The sequence below is a fragment of the Actinia tenebrosa genome, unplaced genomic scaffold, assembly GCF_029948245.1.
Source record: "Actinia tenebrosa isolate PJP-AT-01 unplaced genomic scaffold, QUT_ActTen_1.0 PGA_scaffold9__36_contigs__length_13948895, whole genome shotgun sequence".
NCBI classification, from domain to species: Eukaryota; Metazoa; Cnidaria; class Anthozoa; order Actiniaria; family Actiniidae; genus Actinia; species Actinia tenebrosa.
This window is the reverse complement of record NW_028292586.1, coordinates 9,681,518-9,704,779: the sequence shown is the minus strand read 5'-3', so window position 1 is coordinate 9,704,779 and position 23,262 is coordinate 9,681,518. Positions and strand designations below refer to the sequence as shown.

General features: G+C 39.9%; 2 protein-coding genes, 1 long non-coding RNA gene and 1 pseudogene across 3 annotated transcripts in view; 3 read left to right on the top strand and 1 right to left on the bottom strand.

Moving 5' to 3' along the window:
* The first annotated feature begins 114 nt into the window (after positions 1-114).
* Positions 115-3,653, top strand: LOC148904755 (uncharacterized; annotated as a pseudogene).
* A 743-nt stretch (positions 3,654-4,396) lies between these two features.
* Positions 4,397-8,218, top strand: LOC116303055 (uncharacterized). Its single transcript, XR_004197910.2, has 3 exons — positions 4,397-4,487; positions 5,350-5,534; positions 8,113-8,218. It is a non-coding gene; the product is annotated as an uncharacterized LOC116303055 (long non-coding RNA).
* The window catches only part of LOC116303053 (cell division cycle 7-related protein kinase), a 36,293-nt gene continuing 20,821 nt past the window's right edge, over positions 7,791-23,262 (bottom strand). Inside the window, exons 7-9 of the mRNA XM_031712499.2 lie at positions 11,484-11,820; positions 9,876-10,108; positions 7,791-8,379 (exon numbers count right to left, since the gene is read on the bottom strand). Of these exons, the coding sequence (XP_031568359.2) occupies positions 7,919-8,379; positions 9,876-10,108; positions 11,484-11,820 (1,031 nt within the window). The 3' untranslated portion in view covers positions 7,791-7,918. The remainder of the gene's footprint in view (positions 8,380-9,875; positions 10,109-11,483; positions 11,821-23,262) is intronic.
* LOC148904754 (uncharacterized) lies at positions 17,355-20,027 on the top strand. Its single transcript, XM_089024666.1, has 2 exons — positions 17,355-17,368; positions 17,505-20,027. The coding sequence occupies exon 2, from the start codon at positions 17,640-17,642 to the stop codon at positions 20,025-20,027; it is 2,388 nt and encodes a 795-aa protein (XP_088880792.1). The 5' UTR covers positions 17,355-17,368; positions 17,505-17,639.

Genomic DNA, 23,262 nt, shown 5'->3' with positions numbered 1-23,262 from the left:
TAAAGAACGATGCGACCAATGTAACGCCCTTGATGACACACTCAAGAGTATAGAAGATGCCATAGATGAATGTGAGTTTTCTTCAGATGAAGACAGGGACGAATGTCTCTATCTTTGTCAGTCTTCAAAGCGTGCCATTTATTCTTGGAAAAGCCATCAACTAAGAAGTGTCCGACAAGATGAGGCTCGCCTTGATATCATAAACCTTCTGGATAATGGTACAGTGTGGATCCTGTCGTTAACGACTGGGCCATGAAATTCCTGCCCCGCCAGTACCGAGAGTCCCAATCAGACTGGTTCGGGAAAAGAGGCATATCCTGGCACATCTCTGTGGTGTTTAGACGGTTCAATGGCGAACTTCAGTCCCAAGGTTTTATTCACATCATTGATTCCTGCAGTCAAGACAGCTCCGCCATCATAGTCATCATGCAGAACGTGCTCAAGACCTTGGAGACTGATAATCCAGATATAAGAACAGCGTTTCTCCGTCAAGACAACGCGGGCAGCAGCAACCATCCTTGCATGCCAGTACATTGAAAGAACGACCAAAATCAAATTATCAAGGATTGACTTCAGCGACCCCCAAGGTGGCAAGGGCCCTGCAGACCGACTAGCAGCCAGATGTAAAAGCCATATCCGTTTGTTCGTGAATGAGGGCAATGATGTTACCAACGCTCTAGAAATGAAAGATGCCCTTCTGTCCAATGGAGGAGTAGAGGGGGTCCGAGTTGCTGTAGCGCCGAGAATTGATAGCTCTTCCCTTGATCAGCTGGGAAAACTTCCGGGGATAAGCAAGCTGAATAACTTCGAATATAAGAAAGAAAGTATCATTGCATGGCGTGGCTACAACATTGGTAAAGGCAAGAAGATAAAGAAGGAAACGATCCAAGAGGGTAAGTATAGCAGTGACGTAAGGGTTCAGTGTGTCGTGATATTCTTAATGGTTTCCTCTATCACTTTTCCAGATATGAGCATCAAATGGATTGAAGTGGAGTTTTCACCCGGCAGTTTTAGACCTGTTGTATCTAGAGCTAGACAGACAACCAAAGACCCGAGCCAAGAAGCGGAAGAGGAGGCGGTCCCTCAGCAAATACAGACTTCAATCTACTCATGTCCTCAAGAAGGTTGTCTCCGTGTTTTCCAAAGATCTTCAGCACTAGAGAAGCACCTGTCCCTAGAATCCTGCACGAACACTCCAGAGAAGCAATCGATGCTAGACCTAGCAAAAGAAAGGTATGCATGTCATCTCAAGGAAGGTGTTGATGCCATTCCAACAATTATGGTTTCTTCCTCTAATGATACTACCCAAAGAAGCTCAAGCACTACGCTTGATATGGGATGGGCACTCAAGGAAGCCCGGAAAACGTACCGGTTTAATGAGAAACAGAAGTCATATCTTATAAAGAAATTTAACATCGGGCAACAAACCGGACGGAAGCTGAGTGCTGAGAGCGTATCGAAAGATATGAGACGTGCCCGTGGCGACGATGGTACGCGACTGTTCAGTGTCTCAGAGTTCCTTTCAGTCGAACAGGTAGCCTCATTTTTTTCGAGAACTGCATCCAAAGCACGGAATCAGACGGCAGATGTAACGGAGGAAGACGCTCGCGCCGCTATAGAAGAAGAAAACTACCACCAGGCCAAAGAATCAGTGTTGTCATCCCTTGGTCTACAGCACCCAGTAATTTATGACCAGTACAATGTGTGTCAGTTGGTCAAAGAATCGAAACTGAATAAGTTGAAGGTCGACATGCTTTGTATGATGTGTGAAGACCTGGACCTGGATGTACCTGCGAAGCCAGTTAAGAGGAAAGCACCCTATTTGCAATTATTAGAAGAAGTGGTTGCAAGCTGCAGTTGCAATAAGTAGTTTTTTTTTTATTATATGATTTCTTTCTCTTCACTTGAAACGTTTTCTTTGCCATGTTGTTGTAGCTCTTGGAATCTGTCCTATAAATATGGCACGCGTCCGGCTAGATTAGAGGCTCAAAAAGCTATTTGTTTATTCATTATTATTTTATTCTGTTTTATTTAGGGTTTTCCTATTCCTTTCTTTTCTTTTCTTTTTATTTAGTTCGTATACACTCTTTTAATAAAACTTACAATGCTTTATTTTCCGCGTTTGACGTCAAATCTAGATCTATTCTTTTCAATTTCATTCAAAGGAGAAAATTTTAAAAAGAATATAAATTTGACGTCAAACGCGGAAAATAAAGCATTGTAGGATGTTTTACAAGGGTCTATACTTTTCCTTCGCGTTCATTTTTCATGCCTTTCTTTCTTTCTTTATTATATGCTTTTCCAATTTCTTTATTTTATTTTCCTTTATAGAAAGAGACGCTTTATATACTTAAGATCGGTATTAGTTAAAATGTTCCAAATATATTTTTGACGAACAACTGATGACCTAGAAATCGGGTTACCTGTGTTACGATATAAATAGAGTTGTCACGCAATTATAACATCGGTAGGACCATGCAGTGAAATTTACTGTGCTTTAATAACAAAAATCACAGGGTACAATTCGTCCTATATTTTTTCTTTATTTTTTGATAGCCGTTGCAGTTGATTTTTGCCATCATAAATAGCACTCTTGGTAGTTTTTTTATTATTATTTCATATAAAAATGCAGCTCTAAACCCGGCGCTAAACTACAGATCCAGTCTTACAGTATATATATCATTCCATAATTTGAACTAGATATACGAGTGGTAGTATTGCAAATGTAATCGAATCATTTGATATCATATTATTTTCTTTAGTTTCTGGATGTTCACTGCATAAACGAACTATAGAGAATGTCAATAATCTTTTTCTTGGATAGTTAATGGCCTTCTTGGCGTTGTGTAAACATGTTTTGAATCGCCTTGCGTGACCACCGGAACTAGTGATGATAGAAGACTAAAATAATAGTACTTTTCAACTTTATAGTCGAAAGAAGAAATAAAATGGCCTCACTAGAGGTCATGGCTTGTGAAATGTGGTTGTTTTATTGCGCAAAGAAAAACAACACTGAATTAGTTTTAACTGGCCTTCTGTATGGTAAAATGTCAGTCAAAAGTTACGCGAAAAGATAACATCGCATCAAGTGTAATTACTTTCATCTGGATTTCTGTTAAGTAAAATATCAGTCAAAGATTGCGCAAAGAATGTAACACCGTTTATTCCCTTACACAGTAATGGACCGTTGGGCCCAAAATCTTGGAAAACAAAAATATTTTACTCAGAAAAAACGAATTTACTTTGAAAAATTGATGTTACCTACATACGACGTACTTAATCTAATGCAACAATTGTTTTCGTTGGAGGCTGTTATGGTACTATTGAGTTACGGTCTAGTCCGAGTGTCATTTCGGATGACTGGTCAATCTGCCAAGAACCGAAAGACAAAATACAACATTCAAGTGGACAATTGTATTTTGGTGGAAATGTTCCATTACAATACTTCTTAACTATCCATTGATAATGTGCAACAAACAAATGTAGTGCATCTGTAAGACGTATTTATCCTTGGCGTTGTGTAAACATGTTTTGAATCGCCTTGCGTGACCACCGGAACTAGTGATGATAGAAGACTAAAATAATAGTACTTTTCAACTTTATAGTCGAAAGAAGAAATAAAATGGCATCACTAGAGGTCATGGCTTGTGAAATGTGGTTGTTTTATGTTGTTTTCAGGTTAAAATCCCGCGAGCATGAGATACTTGCATAATCAATAACGCGTTGCGTAACGCTTTCTTGGGTGAAAACTACCGACACATTTGGGACTCTCAGCGAATAAGGATTAGCGGGCCGCCAATAATCTTTGGATATGTTATTTTAGAAGGGTTAGGCTATAACATGGTGGTAATTATTTAGTTCTGGTATATGTACCACGACCCATTTAGGCATATTGAAAATGACGAAAATTCACGAATTTTCTGAAGCACCAAAGTAGGATCACTTTAAAAATCTGTAATTTATTTACAATGGGGACTAGCAAAACTATTGTGGCATGAAACTCAAGAAAAAGAACGTACCTTTTCAACGAAAAAATAATGGTCTAGATATAATAAAACGCGGAGCCGTGCGAACGCCGAGAAAACTTCGATTTTTCTTATCCGACACAGGGTGCCCAAGCCCGTTTCGGCTCAAAAATCAACTTTTGACGATTTCTCAAAAAATAAAAGGCGCCCAGCACTTAAAGTTATATTTTTGAAAATGTCTTACCAGGGAGGTTATTTAGGCAAAGTATGAGCAATTTCGATTTTTCTCAACTGTCCGATGGTTCTCGACCGTTACAGACATTGACTCTTAAATGCGCCCGCAATGCAAGGCGTCCCAGCGGTATCGTGACAACTCGAAAAGGGGCTATTTCGCGTAAAGAAAGGTCTTCCTCGACATAGGTTGGGTTGCCTGTGTCGGCTCGATTTAGTGACGATTGTTTACGAAGATCGGTTTATCTGATTGGGATAGTGACATGATTTGGGTTTCATAGGAGCTATGAGGTTAGTAAATTTTAAAACTTTTAAGACAATGAACATCCTAGTTTATTAAGTACCTGTGCATTTAGCAAAGCTAACCGAAACTACATGCTCCATCCCAAGAAAAGTTCAGGTTTGTGGTAATGTGAATTCGACAACGACAATATATTCTTGCAATACAAACGTCCAAAACCTTTAGACTGTCAATAAAACCGTACCATTGTTCAAGTTTATAAACGTTTACGCTTTTATCTGTCTTGATAGACCGTGAGTTAACGATTACCGAAAGATTCACCCATCTAAATCAAAATATAGGACAGTTCTTGACGACTGACGTTACACAAGCCGGGGTCAAGAGGGCATGTATTTTGCTACAAATGCCTTACACATTTGGGTCTCGCAAAATTCCTCATTTTATTTACCCAAAAATTTTATTTTAGAAAATCAAAGAAGAGGTGATGACTGATCTTTAGAGGGCAAAATTTCATGGCAAAGCCATGTACCAAGGAGCATTTTTGACTTCTGAATCCTGCCTATATTTTCGCGTGACGAAATACCGCTAACACAGGTTATTATGAAAAATCTGGGAAATATTTTGGGTTTAACCAATTTTAAATCTGAAAAATGCAAATGGTAGGCAAAAGACAGTTCTTTGGTGCTGTGGCTTTAGTTTTATGAATGATGAATATGTATTTTTATGCGAGCTGTCGAAATATCCCTTCATTTAAAGTCGTTCTCCCGGGCGTTTGGGGCTCAAAATACAAAAAAAATTCTCAAATAAAAAATAATGATCTGAACCAACTGAGAACTATATTTCTAGAACTAGCTACCAAAGACCTTTAATTGGGCAGAGTTTGAAAATTTTCGATTTTTCTATCTTGCATAGGTATAGGCGATCCTTAGGGAGAGCCCCTCTTAAATACAACAAATTGAACAGACCTTCGATTGACCTTATTCACATCACCTTTGCACGATCGGGAAAACAACGTGATTCTACAAGCAATCAACATGACAAGTCTTCATGATCAATTCCTCTACCAACGATTGTCCCAAAGATTAGTTTGTAGTTAGGTATGATTCTTTCAGCATAATTGTTGTGTTCGAGCGAAAAAAAAGCGGTATGTTAACACCAACATTATTCAGAGTTGGCTTTGTTTCACGGTAGTCTTAGAAATGAGGCCGCTGACCTGCAAAACAAATGAGCTGTCAAATGCACATGTTTGGAAATTGCTTCAATTGCAAAGTGAAGCAATGAGAGTGTGCTTTATTGTTGATAAAAAGTGCGGCGAATCGCGAGGTTCGTCCCATTTAGATAGATTGACTGAATGTGCTGATGATATAAAACGACATCTTCTACATATCACCTCTCTCGGGAAGGATTGCAGGGCTGTCAACCCCCAAGGTATTCAAATCTGGAGAATTGATAGGGTAGGGACATGACGTCACAGCGGAAAAAAGCGCGCGAAAAAGACGTCATTCACTTTGTAACATTTGATCTGATTGGTTTATTTTTGACCAATCAGATTATCGCTTATATTACAATGGCCTGCTTGCGAGAACAGTTTATGAGGAATGTTTTGATTTTGTTAGCAATGTAAAATAACACAAACAACACAAAATAATTGGAATTTTATGGTTGTGAAAGTCGAGTCTAGATATGATCAGCTTCGGCGATTATCCGGGAGATTTGAGACTCTAATCTGGAGACCGGGAGATACGGTCCAAAATCTGGACTCCCGGCTTATCCGGGAGAGTTGACAGCCCTGGGACTGACTGAATATGAACTTAGTGACTTGTCAGAAATTAGCAGCGGGGAGGGGGGTGGAAACATGGGGAAGGTCATAACTTTTTAAGGCCCTAAAAGGGAGGGACAAGAAAAAATTGGCTGCTTATAGGGGAGGGTCATCCCGGGGGGGAAGGGGGGGGGGGGGTGTACTATCACCCCAAAAGGATCTCAAAACCCTGACCTTCCGCTTTCATCATCGTACAAATTGGTCGAAAATTCTTCCATGGTTTTCTCTCAAGCTTTACATGTTGTTATAACACCCTCCTTGGTGCCTCCCCTCCCTCTATGGTTTTTTTTATTATTGTCGTTGTTAGTGGAACCACCTACCCTCAGTCCGCCTAATCTTCACCTCCCCCTGTCTACAGGATATTTTTCCAAAGTTCGTTTTCAGAGTACAAAATCAAATTTTCGAAAAGTCATTTCAAAAATTTATTTTAATTTTTGAATTCGAAAATTGAAAATTGACATTGATGAGATAATATTCGAATTTTGACATGATCATAAAAAATGAAAATTCAAAAATCAGGCAAATTTCATATGTCCAATTCACGCCAACTAAATTGAAAAGCTCTTTGTGGAGTGTTACACGGACCCGTAACAACATTCGATTTTCATTTTCAATTTGACAACTCGGAAAATGCTGAGATTTGGCGGAGTCACAATATGCCTAAAACATGCTGGCCGAAAAAGGTTTTTACATTTTATGAAAGATCAATGTTTACTTGTATCACGATAAAAATACTAGATTTACACTTTTGAGATTTGAATTTTTATCTTTTGTTATAATTTTGCAAGTCACGAAATGTCAAATATAGTGCAAAAGTAGCGTAAATTTTCTCCAAATAAAATACTTCTTCTTGAAGCTTTTAATATGTCAGGTTATTCCTCAGATGTGTATCTACCAGCATGTAAAAGGATTTAATTTTGTGTGCATTTTTAAAAGAGATACAAAGCCTCAAATTTCATTCAAATTACGTTACCAGGTGTCCAAAAACTTAATTTTTGCCCGAAACTTGACCCCCCCTTGAACTTAGCGAATTTGTGACGACATTCAAAATAAATTGCATTTTGATACTACCAGTAGGAAAGGCTTTCTGTACATAAAGTTTGAAAGAGATCTGAGACCCCATGCAATTTGGTCTGGTGATTCTTAGGGACACAGCCTTAAAAAAGATGGTGAGTGAAAGAGAATTTTTAAGTACCATCTGGAAATATTGCCAAGGGCCTATTTTTTTGTTATCGTTTGCACGACGTAATAGCCTCTATGTTGGAAGAATTTGTGAAAATATTTTTCATTTAGTTCTTTTGTTATATCTCCAACATGGCAATCACGGCTCTTAATATTTAACTCCCTTGGAAATGATCGCAAACCAAGACTAATTCCAGAAGTTTTCATGAAAATTCAACGAGCAGTACGAACGTCAGGCAACCTTCGCGAGTTACCTCCACAAGTTACATTTCTCTACTTCTGCAAGGGTAGTATTCATGTTACTTTTTTGGGACAACAATTAAAAGAAGTTATCATTATATTGACTACAAACTAGAAGAAAATACATTTATTATTATTCACAATTTACGAGAATATATACAATTATAGTTATTCTTTTCACGCTTTCATTTTTCATTTTCTGAACTATATATAATTCATATAACTTTATGGATCTTTTAGCTAGTTTTGTTCTGTGAAAAACGGGTGTTGGAGCGCCTGGGAAGCTGTTATTCTTGTCTGGGGATTTAAATCCAAACATCTTTGTAGTAGATCGTAAGCTGAACTGGGAATAGTCCAACAACATTTACAACAATCACTGCTACATTTGGTGCCGTCTAAGTGTTCATGATCTTTGCCTTCTTTTATCCATTTAGAATTTGGACAATGATGTACAATAGAGTCGGGATTTGCAGCTTCTCTACAGAATGAACACCGTTGGTGCGGTTTAGAGTCTTTTGACTGATTTTTTTTGGACGTTGGGCTTTTCCTTCTTGCTCTTTTTGATGCAGAATCATGCCCGTCAGAAGGATCCGATGCAATACATCCTGAAGTAGGACCCTTGCATGATCCTGAGCGTAGACGTTGACAAGCAGCTTTAAGGTCTCCCTGAGGAAACTTTGCATTGAGAATTAAGTCTTTTCCTGAAAAAAATTACAAATTTGTTAGTATGAAAAGGGAAAGACAAAAAAAAAAAAGTCTTAGTTCTCAGAAGCGTGTTTTAAATTTACTACTAATATGTACTTTATATCTCTATATAATTTGCTCCACAGTTCGTTTTAATTACCGTCGTCGTCGGTGCAAACCTGTCGCAAACTCGCGTTACCCATGAAATATGTGCAGGAAAATGTAAAGTGGATTACGGTTCTTATGACAGATACGAGTTTTGCGCAAGTCCCAAATCCTTTGTAACGAAACAATTAAAAATACAAAAATTTATAAATTGAATTCTCAAAAATGGAATACCTTTACTTAGGCCCCAAGTTTGGGACTTCGTGCAAGGCGCACATGTATTAGTAACAATCAAGGTTTAGCAGACTAGAATGATAACAACTTGAATCCACGCATTAGTCGTTGCACACTAGGGTTTATTTAGCAGAATCATGTAGCAGCGACAAAATCATGTTTTGTACATACGAGTGGACGTGTAGCAGAGATATACACTTATTTCAATAAAGTTAGTCACCTGAAAAGCTATAAAGCTGAGGCCGACAAGAATTATGGGTAGATTCATTTTACACGTTCAACCGCTTGATAACTGTTCATAGACTTCCGAATATTTTACCGGTTACAGTCACCTCTTCTGAGCATCATCGAGCTGCAGTTTGTATTAAAAAAGCTTTGTATATATATGCTTTTTTGATATGAAGTTTCCCATGATGCTCAGTGATCTCAGCTTTCTAGGTTTTTGGTGACTAACTTTATCGAAATAAGTGTTTACGCACTCAGAAAAAATATAACGTTGACGTGTCCCAACACATGCCAGCGACAACATGAAAGCATACGCGTACCCCTGCGTACGTTTCAATAGTAGTTATTATGGATACATTCAAATGAGATGCAAATGAAATAATAAGCATTGTATCGGCCCAATAGCCTCACTTGTATGATTCTTAAACAAAAGAATTTCTGGTGATTTTGTTGCTGCTTCATGCAAGGGTAGCGAGATTAGCAAGGGTAGCGAGAGTAGCAAGGGTAGCGAGAGTAACAAGGGTAGCGAGACTAGCAAGGGTAGCCTTGCCACACGACCATACATTTCTTTGTGAATCATACCGCTTTCAACAAAATTTTACTCCCAAAATATTGAAGATATTACTCTTAAATCTTCAGTAGTTACTAAATAAGACATTCTCTTTCGATTTCTGGAGTCGGTTCGCTTGTAGCTTGAACTTTTTTAGATCGATCTACGCTTGCGTACCTTATTCATTTTCCTAAATGTACACATGTTGCAAGCTGCTGCTACATGTCTCTGCTACATATCACCGCTAAACGTCCACTCGTATGTACAGAACGTGATTTTATCGCTGCTATACATGTTTTACTGTTAAATGACCCCTGGTGTGCAACGACCATAAGGACCTATGAAGTACTGTAATGCAATCTCCCAGAATTACATACAAATTCCTAAAAAATAGCTTACCTATATCATTTGCACTCTTGATACATTCAGAGCTTCCAATGACACTAATAATCTGAGCCAAAGCCGTCATATCATCATGGGCTCTAAAGAAAGGATACCTGCCACTGAGAAGACAGAGCATAATAATACCACCAGACCAGATATCTACAGCAGTGGTTTGCTTTGGACACTTTAAAAGAACTTCAGGTGAACGAAAACCCGGAGTACCAGCTCTCGGTGCATTCTGGTGGCCTCTGCAAGTATACAATAGGAAATTTAAATCAAACCCTTAAGCCCCTGTCTTAACTTGCAATTATCTCAGCCACTTATCTTAGTGCTTAAAAAAGTAAGGTTGCAGGTTAACGAGATGAGGTGTCTGCATCTATAACTTGCAAGCCATTTTCGTTGGGATGGACCTGGGAGAACACGTAATTAAATTTGGCGCAACATTTAAGATGCCGGTATTGTCTGTACGCATACCCTCTTTGAAAATATGCCCTAAAATTGCGAGAAAAGTTGCTGGAGGGGTATTACACTGTGCAATGCCATGAACTGAGTTCTACTTTGTGCAACGTTAGTAGATATGAAATGACAGTTCTGCGCCAGGTGGATCGTGGATCAGGGTGGATCAACCCTTGCAATGAGAGTTCTACGCCAGGTGCCACCCGTGCGAACCGGCGCTCTCCTCCAGACCCTACTCCGGGCCCTTAATAACGGTGACGTCATAGCTATTCTATAGGTGAGGTGCCGTGAGGTTCCGTAGGGGGAGGGGTGGTCAGCCATATCTATTTTTTTAGTTTGCTGGATTGCACCATACCAACGCAGTTGGGAAGATCTATTTTTGAAATTTTACGTCAAAGTTTAATCCTAATAAAAGTTTCTAATTATTCATAAGAATTAGTTTTTGTCTCAAAGCCTATTGTTAACGGTATAGACTCTTTTTACTTTATGCTTTTGTTTCACCCTGATTGAGTTCTACGAAGTTGACTCATCAAAAAACAAATAAGATGACTTGCCCAAGGAACAACGACGAACACGTTTTTCAAAAACAAAAATTAACATTTATTCATAAAATGCTCAATGCATGTGAGTACAAAATAAGTTTAGTTATAGCTATTTTCACCTCACCTATAGAATAGCTATGACGTCACCGTTATTACGGCCCCGGAGTAGGGTCTGGAGGAGAACACCGGTTCGCACGGGTGGCACCTGGCGTAGAACTCTCATTACCAGGGTTGATCCACGATCCACCCTGATTCACGATCCACCTGGCGCAGAACTGTCATTTCATATCTACTAACGCTACGTGCAACAAAACATTTTGAGACTGCATCCCCTGTTAAACTGGGCAATTCTCCAGCAACTTGTCTTATTGCGACGACAATGCGCACTGTCATCCACTTTATTAACACAGTTGAATGAATCCCACCCAATATATCTCTTTAGCTTGGACATAAAGTTTTTTTCATTTCAGATCATTTATTACTCTCTAGAGAATTTGATTCTTTTATTTGAGTTGTGCAACGTTTAAAAAAGTAATGACACTCTAGGAAATGACACACATTCTGAAATGGGAAAACGATAACCCCGTGCTAAAGGTCTATAAACCTGTGTTCCTTTTCGACTTACCTGCTCATACATGCAGAACAAATTTCTAGTTGAGAATGTTTAACCGGACAGCACATCTTGTGAGTCTTGATAATTGCTGTTTGTTTGGATTCAAGCTGTATTCTTGAACCTGTGTGGCTCTTGCTGACTGGCATTTTAAAGTTCTTGGAATGACTAGCAAATCGAATATTTCCAGAATGTGTGATACTGGGTTTAAGAACATGCTTAATGTTACTAGATGTGGTTAAATGCTTTCGATTATCCTGATTGTTTTCTATTTGAGGTGAGAGGCGAGAGCTACGACGTGGTGGGTGCCTCGAAGTTTGTTTTGGAGTTATGCTCTTTTCTTTAGAAGAAGCTTCAAATACAAAAAAACAAAAAAAACAAAAAAAAAACAACAAAAAAACAAAAAAAAACAAACACATTAGTAACATTAACATTAAGAAAAATGTTTGCGCATGTGTGCTTTTCAGCACATTTTCTAAGAATTTAAATGTTCGTTTTCTACGAGTATACAAACAAAATTGTACGAGTATAGTCTTGTAAGACCAAGATACTGTATTGATAAACTAAGTGTTGCCATTTTATTAAGTCCATTTGTCAGGCATGTTTGAAAGTTAAATTTACATAGTTAAGCCATAGCAAGAAGACGTTTTGACTAATTTGCATATGGACTTTTTTCACTTACAGTGGTGGATCCAGGGTGGGGGGTTCGAAGGGTTCCACGGAACCCCCCTTGAAGGTTTGATCTTTTAGGTAATAGAAATATGTCTTATACAGTCAATTCAAAAAATGTTGTCGTCGACCAGGTCAGGCCTACGCGACTGGACCGAAAGGAACTCTGGGTAGCAATCATTGAAGCCGAGTTGACTCCATAATTTTATCTGACTAGTTATGCCTGGTTTACAGCACAAACCTTCTTAGGCTTTTTTTAATGCCTTCATATTTTCGAAATTGTGAACTGAATCATAACTACTTTGTTTTCCTTTCCCTTAACCCAAAGACATGCATTTGATGGATTGTTTCTCGCCATTATTATCTTATTACTAGCGGGAACAATTAATTCAGAACGAATATTTAACCGCTTCAGTGGTTTTTACCCATATTCCTTTCGGTCTAGTCGCGTAGGTTTGAGCCGGTCGACGACAACGTTTTTTGAATTGACTGTATAAATTTTGCTTAAAAGTATCCACAAGGATAATGTTGAACACGAAATGATAAATATTTGCTGTTGTTTAATTTACCTTTAAGTTCCGTTAATAGATAGTAAATTAGGTGATTAGAGCCAATTTATTGGTCAGACATCGACTAAACAAAAGAGAATTATACACAGTTTAAGAAACGGAACCCCCCTTTGAAAAATCCTGGATCCGCCACTGACTTATATCGTCATTATCTACATATCATATTCATATGTACATGTTCACAGGACAAATATCAGACCATATCCCCCGTCCAAAGTGATAACCATGCAGTAAAAATATAAACAAACAAACAAACAAGACGCTCTTGAAGCGTGCACTGGGTTGTGCGGGTAACTAGAGCTTATCAAGTCGTTTCCACTGTCCTCTCTGTGCTACTCCTATTCTATGTGTATTTCAGGACTTCGGAACACTTATTTAGCTTGTAATGCGGTGCTTCCCCTTAATTGTAGTACTGTATAAATACAGATGCGGTTTCAGTAGCTGGAGAAAACAGCATTGCGTTACTGACGTCACTAAGTTAAAATATACTCTCCATCTTGACCTACAAAACTGAATCTTGACCTACTAAGACTCCTTCGTGTTTGACGAAAAAAAATATCTTTATTTCAGGAACTGTACATGGCCAAATAAGCGACATAAATTTGCTTATAAATGTATTCAATTCTTCATTTGATTTTCGCTAGCTTTTTGAAATTCTCGATCTCTCCATTATTGATCACATTCTTGAAATAACCGTGTAAAACTGATTGGTTTGTTTGGACCGGGTTTGGAATTCCCGACCTATTACTTTCAGCTCGTCTGAATCAAATAAGAGTTAAAAATACCTTTTTATCCTTGTTATGTACACTTAAAGTGTTTCTAATATCCAAACCATTAAAGTGGAATAAGATTCGGTTAGTAAAACGATTCAAAACTCAGTGAAAAGTCTTTCATTTACAGCCAATGTTATCAGCTTCAAACGGCGTAGTTAACGAAATTCATGTATATACAGTCAATTCAAAAAATGTTGTCGTCGACCAGCTCAAGCCTACGCGACTCGACCGAAAGGAACTCTGGGTAGCAATCATTGAAGCCGAGTTGACTCCATAATTTTATCTGACTAGTTATGCCTGGTTTACAGCAGGAACCTTCGTAGGCGAGCGGAAAGTGTTGAAGGAGACTTTTTCTTAATGCCTTCATATTTTCGAAACTGTGAACTAAATCATAACTACTTTGTTTTTTCCCTAAACCCAAAGACATGCACTTGATGGATTGTTTCTGGCCATTATTATCTTGTTACTAGCGGCAACAATTAATTCAGAACGAATATTTAACCGCTTCAGTGATTTTTACCCATATTCCTTTCGGTCCAGTCGCGTAGGCTTGAGCCTGTCGACGACAACGTTTTTTGAATTGACTGTATCTTGCTACTAACCCACGCGACTGAAGCAGGGAATACTACCGACTGAGTTGCTGTATCAATACTAATAAATATCCGAATCACAAAAAATGCGGATCCTTAGAAATCTTCTTTTACCGCTCATTTATATTATTGCTGCGAGCCAGAAGGCAAGTCTCACGTAAATAACCGTCTGCGAAACATCGCCAGAAAGCTTGTTCTGGACCCCCCGCAAATTGCGCGATTATATATAATAGATTCTGATTGGCTGTTAGCCATTGCTCATTCTAACCTGAACTTTCATTGGATAACACTATCAAACCGGATGTGAACGAGCAAAGCGTCCTAGTTTTCGTAAAGAATCAGTTTGAAATAGAAAATATTAGTTATATTAGTAGTCATATCTCCATTAAAATCTTTAATGGAAGACCAAGTTTCTTCCCTAGGTAATTTAGGAATACCGGCTGTAGCTATCGGAAATGATACCGACGTCGAAGAAGCTTTCAATTTCAAAGGTTTATTCTACTTGAAGATTATCAAGGAAAACACAGCACTCGCTCGCTTACGATTTTACACTAAACATCCGGTGAGGATCACATTCTATTTGATGCTATCCAATCGGAGTTCACGTTAGAATGAGCAATGGCTAACAGCCAATCAGAATCTATTATATATAATCGCGCAATTTGCGGGGGGTCCAGAACAAGCTTTCTGGCGGTTTCGCAGACAGTATTTACGAAGAAAATTCCGGATGTGACGCAGGCTAGTCACTGCCTGCCTCACGATGATTCGCCCCAGAGCCCCTCTTGTCGTTCCTCCGAGTAAGCCGGGACACAAAACTGGAAGCATTCATCAGGAAGACAGTGTTCTTTTATGAGTTTTTCAGCGATGTTATACGCTCAGAGTTTGCCAATCGAATGCTGGAACACCGTCACCGTAGATCCTTTGAAAGACAAATTATCCCAGATACCAAGACGTTGTCATTGACTTTTCTATCTGATCATATTTAATGGAGCGGAATGGTTTGGAAACTCCATAGAACAAAACTATTGTTTTGCGTTTGATGTTGAACCGTACTATTTCAACTAACATTATTTATATCTGTAAACTATTGAGCACAATAAAGATTGATTGATTGATTGATTGATTGATTACTATCACGTGTTACTGAAGGTGCACAATGAACCAAAGCAAGTATGGCTGAAAATACTCATTTCCTTATTATTTCATGCACGAACATTTTGAAAGTGAAAACTTTTATTCGATGACCACAAACTATGCGGATAAATATTTCCGCGCAGATACAGTTAAATTACTAGATGATAAATAAGAAAGCATGAAAAAAGGCAATTTCTTTTTCAATAAACAATTTGTATTAATCATGTAGGATTAATTAACAAATAATAAAGTATTTTAGAACGTTTTTTAGGGTTAAAAACTCCTATATTCCCGAATACTATGAACAAACGGAGCAACTTTTCCTTATCTGTGCACTGTCAACGTCATATAATAATGGATAAAGTCGGGAAAAAAACACAGAAAATAGGGTTTTCCAACCATTCCGCTCCATTAACTATGATCTGATAGAGCTCGCTGGTCTTCGCACCATGATGCAAACAAACCAAGCCAATCTACCATTGAGGCAACTACTATATCAAACCAATCGCCCATTGATTATACTTATAGTTATTGTTCGTATTGGGATCCTTGTGCCCTTCTTATGCTTGTTAACATTCGAAGGATTCAAAGTGGTCCGCTCGATTTCACATTTTCAATACTCAATTTATCTGGTAAGATTATTTCTATTTGCTAACGATTTCTCTGTTTTCAATTTAAAAGTCGGGCTGAGTGCCTTATTTTAGGAATCATTCGACTTAAGAACTCAAAACTGAATATACGAGATAATCGACCGAGTTACGCGCTCGACCACACCCAAATTGATGTTGTCACGCAGTGCGCGTAACTCGATGTCATTAAGAAAATTGTGTGAGTTAAACTTACGCGATAGGCGCGTAACTCGACTGCAGGCAAGGGAGCACATTAAAATTTTGTTTGTGTAAGGAAAGGTATTGTTCTTGGTTGATCTATCTATGTTACGTCATAGTCATTAACATATTGGAAATATAAACCTTCGTATCTCAAAGACCCAACATTCAAATGACGAAATATTTTCACAATCAACTATTCACTATGTAAAGAATCAATTCTGAAAATATCGTGCAAAGTCTTATAAGCACTTTAAGAAGTCACTTAGCAAATACAACTGTTCTAATAAAACTTCGCTCGATCGAGTTTATAAGATTTTTTTGCTGAATACCACCGTGACTTTGACTTTGAATCTGACTCTTGTCTTGAATTTTAATGAAGAGTTTTTTTCGATGCATCCGGCTCAACCTATGAGTCTTCTGAAAAATCTAAATATGTTGACGATTGTACATAAGCGTTTCTGTTTACTTTAATACATCAGCAAAAAAAGGTTTGACTCATTGAAATTTTATTTCAGTTGTTAATTGTATTATTTTACATCAAGAGAATATTAATTCTCTTGTTTACATCAACTAGCATCTTTCCTTGATTCTTTTAAATAAATAATCTGAAGATAAAAATATGTGCGAGTGTGCGCATGCAGTGTGCGCATATAGTGCTAGAAATATCCCACATGGAACATAGCAGTTCAGAAGAAAGCGAGTACTATGTAAAACCTACTTCCGGTGGTGTTATGCACTCCAAAAAGACTCGTAGAAATAACCCAATAACTATAAGAAGTAACTAACGCTAAAGCACAGGCAGCCCAAACAAGGTTCCTGTGTATGGTTTATAAGGGAATGTATGGGATTTATGATTAAGGTCATGAAAATAAAATGTTTCACTCAACAATTTGCCTCAAACCTTGCAGCAGTTGTTGCTTTTACTTTGTTCAGTCTTCTGGCGAAGTTTCAGCGCGATTTGCTGCCGTTTAGTGGGTTTTTTCAAAATCCGCTCTTCTCTACCTAAGAAGAAAGGATTTTGAAAAAACCCACTAAACGGCCTCAAATCGCGCTGAAACGTCGCCAGAAGACTGAACAAAGTAAAAGCAACGAATGCAACAAGTTTTGAAGCAAATTGTTGAGTGAAACATTTTATTTTCGTAAATTTATCATAACTCCCATTGTGACTGACGTCATGAGTTTTATCGGAAGTGATTATTGAAAGACATATATGTTTACATAGAACAAAGACCAATTGATTCATGTAATAATTTAACAATTAACCTGTCATATGAGTTAAGTAAGTGGACACGAGCCACGTTTAGCATAGTTCAAGTTTGCAAGCAGCTAGACAAGGTATAATTTTACTTGTATTATTATTTTAGGAACTATTGTATTTTCTTTAAGATCTATCGCAATTATTGTATGATTGCATGTATGTACGATTGTCAGTAAGATTAGTTAGCAATTTATTTCATTTGATTTATTATAGTTTTGCGATTGATTTAACGACAAAGATTAAAAGAGATCAAGGGATCTAAAGTGTCTAGTCCGATCGATCTGTAAAATAGCCTAGCCATAACTGCGACAGTTACAGTAAAACTTGCCGTGAAAAACTTGAGTTATCATGACAGCTTCAGAGCTCGGAGGAGCTCGTGAATTGGCAGAAATTCCAGATTTCAGAAGCGAACGTGGGGGTAATGGCCCCGGTCGAAGGACCACGAGGACGATGACAGAGAAAGGTCAACTATACTTAGAATCCATTAAACTAAAGAATCTCAAATCATCACTCAAGAAACTAGAAGGTAAAATCAACGATCTGGAGATAAATTGGCTCGATCTTGATTCAGAAACTCTAAGGAAAGAACGCCACGAACTTGAGAACCTACGAAATGTATTACTAAACACTAAGAGTGATTTTAAGACGTCAATCAAAGACATACACCATGAACTCATAAAAACATGCAACAGTCAAAATGAGCAGGCTCTTGAACTCCGTAAGAAAATCGGAGAAAGAATCTTTGAGTTAGAGAAGGAAGAATCGAGAAGCTCAAAACGCAGCATAAAATCATCAAGTACTCAGAAGAGTTTGCAGCGAGTAAAATTCGCGCTCTCCAAAAGCGAAATCGAAATGAAATTCCTACGTATCCAAGCTGAACATGAATTAGAACTGCAGCGAAAAAAGTTTGAATTCGAGCAGTTGCAACGACTTAAAAACCATGAAATAATGAAGGCCGAAAAAGACGCTCTAGAGGAGTGCGAGATTAAGTCGACTGTGCTGACAGAAGAGAATCTAGAACAGATTGAAACACAAGTTGAAGAAGAACGCATTAGAAATTATATACAATCAGTTAGTGTTTGTAACCCAGGTCACGCTGATCAGCCACGTAGCAACGCCGAGCAGATAATGATGAGCAACCCCAGCGCCACGTGCAACGAGATGAACGACAACGTCAATCACGTCAATCACGTTACGTTAAACGCAAGAAGCGACGTACGTGACAACATGAGTGACATCGTTAATCTTGGCAACGGAAACGCGCACACCGGAAGCCAATCCAAACACAGCCAGCGTGACTATCCAAACACAACAACGGTGTTTAACACAGGAAGCCCATCTTTTGTGCCTGACCACCGACAAGTGCTTAACACAGGAAGCCCACCCTTAGTGACAGAGAACGAAAACACACTTGGCACAGAGAACCAAGAGTTACCCAGACCAGCTAGCTTTGTAGGTACTCGGTTTAGCCATCCTGCATGCTATTTAGAAAACAGCGCACCCATTCAACCACCAAGAATATACAAAGGTCCAATCCAAGTGTCAACGCCACAGACCTTAACCAGTCAAGTCCACACTTTCCAGTCAGCACAAGACATAGGTTTATCGATAGCAGAAGGCATTCAAGCATCCAGGTTACCATCCCCTAAGTTGAACGTCTTCACCGGAAACCCCCTAGAGTGGCCAACATGGAAGGCTGCCTTCCAAACTGTAATTGAGAGACGCACGTCAAGCGACAGCGAGCGAATCCTATACTTGCAACAGTACCTGGCTGGAGAACCAAAGAAGATTGTTGAAGGCTACCAGTTTGTTCCATCTGCCTCTGCCTACCGAGAAGCTATGAAAACCCTAGAACGGCGATTTGGTAATCCATCGGTTGTGGCTGATGCCTTCAGAGAAAAACTGGTCAACTGGCCGCGCATCTCTCCTAAGGATGGAAAGGAACTTCGAGATTATGCTGATTTTCTGAAGACATGCGAACTGGCAATGCACTCAGTAGAAGACCTTGAAAGCCTCAACAAACAGCATGAAAACAAGCAGCTATTGAAGACCTTACCCAGCTGGATGCACCCTAAATGGGGGACTAAGGTACGAGACTTTCAACTAAGACATGGTGAGTCTAAATTCCCCCCGTTCAGTATGTTTGTGGACTTCGTTTCCTGCACCGCAGATGTACAGTGTTTACCTGTGCTATTGGGCCTTGACATCGGGAAGCCACAGAGACCCGGAATGGGGAAATTCAAAAATAACCATTCAAGGAACACTGCATCAACATTAGCTACACGCGTACAGCACAAGAATGTAGAATGTCTCTGGTGTAAAGCAAGCCATCACCTTAATACCTGCACTGAATTCCTCAAGAAAAGTATAAAGGATCGCACCAAGTTCATCATCAGAAAAGGCCTTTGCCTTCGTTGTTTACGTCATGGCCACATGGCAAAGGAGAATAAATGTAGTGAAACTGTCTCATGTTCGAAATGTAAGCAACAACATCCAGCTTGCTTACATGTCGATAATGCAGATGAAGGACAATCTAAACAGCCTAATAATATGGAGAGGAAACCTGAATCAGCTGCATCAAAGTGCACCAACGTTTGTAAGCTTGAAGGCCAACAAGGTGGTCAAGACCAGTGTTTAGTCGTCCCAGTGTGGATATCTAGTGTGAAAAATCCTGAAAATGAGAGACTTACTTATGCATTGCTAGATTGTCAGTCTAATAGCGACTTTCATGACTGAAGATCTTAGATCAGCTTTAAGTATTGATGGCGTAAGTACTCACCCCCTCCTGTCCACAATGCACGAAGAAAATGAATTCATAGAATGCAAGAAGGTCCAAGGCCTCACTATTAGGGATTTCAAGCACAATACCTCTATTGCATTGCCAAGCACCAAGACAAACCATCCCCTGCAAGCCTTCGCAGATTCCAAAACCAAGCGTCGCAAGACAATGGAAACATCTTGAGGGAATCGCTGACGAGCTCATGCCCTTCAGAGATGACATCGGAGTCGGTTTGCTGATAGGTACCAATTGCGCAAAGGCCATTAAGCCCCGACAGGTCATACCAGGATCTGACGATGACCCATACGGAGTAAGAACTGATCTTGGCTGGGGTATTGTTGGGCGGGTATGCAAATCTCCTCTCAACGAAGAATCGTCGGTCGTAACTGAAATATATAAGACCAACAGAACTGCAGTCGATCTAGTCCCTTCAAATCAAAGGCACATCGAGCATAATGATGCCAACAAAGTAGCCTTCATGACTGAAACTCACACGCGAGAAGTCATAAGTCCTGCTGAGGTAAGAGAGATGTTTGAAAGGGACTTTCATGAAAAAAGTGATCCAAAGCAGCAGTCTCTTTCAGTAGATGATCGGCGATTCCTGACCAAGCTCGAGAACGGAATTCACAAGAGAGATGATGGACACTATGAAATGCCCTTACCTCTTCGATTCGCTGATGCAACACTTCCCAACAACAAGTCACAAGCGCTGAGGCGTCTGGCGCAGCTGAAGTCCAGATTCAAGAGAGACCCGAAGTTTCAAAAGGATTACACAGAATTCATGGAGAAGACCCTGACAAACAGTGCCGAGAAGGTCCCAAAGGACAGTGGTCTGGAAGGTCGAATAAACTATGTAGCCCACCATGGTGTTTATCATCCAAAGAAGCCGGGTAAAATAAGAGTGGTTTTTGATTGCAGTGCCAGCTTTGGTGGAACGTCATTAAACAAGCACTTATTGCAAGGACCGGACCTCACCAACAACCTACTGGGAGTACTGAGTAGATTCCGAAAGGAGCCAGTAGCATTGGCATGCGACGTGGAAGGAATGTTCCACCAGTTCTTCGTAAACGAGGCAGATCGAGATCTACTCCGCTTCTTCTGGTGGGAGGATGGGAATGTTGACAACTATCCCACAGAGTACCGAATGAAGGTCCACTTGTTTGGCACTGCATCTTCACCTGGATGTGCAAACTTTGGCTTCAAGAAGGCAGCAGATGACGCAGAGGAAGAGTTTGGCCAAGCAGCAGCAGACTTTATTAGAAGAGATTTCTACGTAGACGATGGTCTTAAGTCAGTTGAAAGTCCAGATGAAGCCATTGCACTCATCAAGAACTGCCAAGGCATATGTGCAAAGGCAGGTCTGAGACTGCACAAGTTCAGCAGCAACAATCCAGAGGTCATCAAGGCAATTCCCGTAGAAGATCGAGCACAAAGTCTTCAACAAATTGACTTCGCATCTGATCCACTGCCCATCGAAAGAACTCTAGGCATCATGTGGTGCATAGAAACAGACACTTTCCAATTTAGAGTAGTCGTCCAAGACCGTCCACTCACAAGACGTGGAATCCTGTCGACAGTGTGTTCAGTGTTTGATCCCCTGGGATTCGTGGCACCCATAGTTCTGGTCGGAAAGCAGATCTTACAAGAACTCTGTCGCCAAAATGTTGAATGGGACGAACCCATCGACGATCGTCTCAGACCTAAGTGGGAGCAGTGGAGAAGAAATCTACGTGATCTAGAACAGCTTCGCATACCAAGGTGTTACAAGCCAAAAGACCTTGGAAAGGCGAAGAGAGTAGAGCTGCACCAGTTCTCTGATGCAAGTGAGGTAGGCTATGGACAGTGCAGCTACCTACGGTTACTCGACGAGAACGGCCAAGCCCATTGTACACTTGTGATGGCGAAGGCAAGAGTGACGCCCCTAAAGTCCATCACCATCCCACGCCTTGAGCTAACAGCAGCAACCATATCTGTCAAGATTAATCAATGGCTATTGCAGGAACTAGAGTACCCAGAGGTTACTCAGGTGTTCTGGACGGATAGTCAGGTGGTTTTAGGCTACATTAATAACGAGTCCAAGCGATTTCATACTTTCGTGGCCAACAGAGTCCAGCAGATCCATGAGCACACTCAACCTAACCAATGGCAGTACGTGGACACCAGTAGCAATCCAGCTGACTTAGCCTCCAGAGGAGCATCAACCCTCATAGATAACAAAGAGTGGTTCAATGGCCCAGCCTTTCTACGGAATCCTGGCCCATACCAAGTGCGTCAAGCTGATAAAGTCATCGAGCTGAGTTTTGATGACCCAGAAGTTAGGAAGACAACGACGATGTCAACCCAAATCACTGCAGGGGCGAGCCCTCCAAGCTACATAGAAAGCAGCGTGTTTGACCGGTTTTCCAACTGGTACACTGCAAAGAAGGTTGTGGCCTACTGTCTTCGCTTCAAGAGCCTTTTGTTGAACAAGTTAGCCAAGAATCCAACAAAGAAGACGATCCATGGTCCCTTGTCCCTGGAAGAGTTGCAACAAGCTGAGATAGTCATCCTGCAAAGTGTTCAGCGGGAGCACTTCAGCGCTGAAATAAAGATTCTGAGATCTCAAGACGTGAAGGGCAAATTCGGGAGCAGAGATGAAGCAAAGCGACGTAATGCCACCCTGAAGAAATGCAGTAGTCTCTACAGAGTAGACCCATACATAGATGACGATGGTCTACTACGTGTTGATGGTCGCCTCCGCAAGGCAAACATGAAAGAACAGAAACACCCAGTAATACTGCCTCGCCGAGCTCACCTCACAAAGACAATCGTGCGCTACTTTCACATAGTAACCAAGCATCAAGGTAGAGGTATGACCCTGAATGAAGTTCGTCAACAAGGTTTCTGGGTGATCGGCGGTGCAGCAGCCACATCAGAAGTAATCGCTAAATGTGTAACCTGCAAGAAGTTACGAGGTTCCCTACAGCAGCAGAAGATGGCAGACCTGCCTGCTGACCGCATAGTACCAGCACCTCCATTCACATATTGTGGTGTGAAGGTAAATTATACACCGTGAAAAGATGAAAAAACTTACTGACGTTTCGGACGCTAGTCCTTCGTCGGAGTAAAAGAGAAAGAAGTGATAGAAAGGAGTGTATATATGATAGAATAAGACAAAAGAAACCAATGAGAGCAAGGTAGGCAAGGAAACAA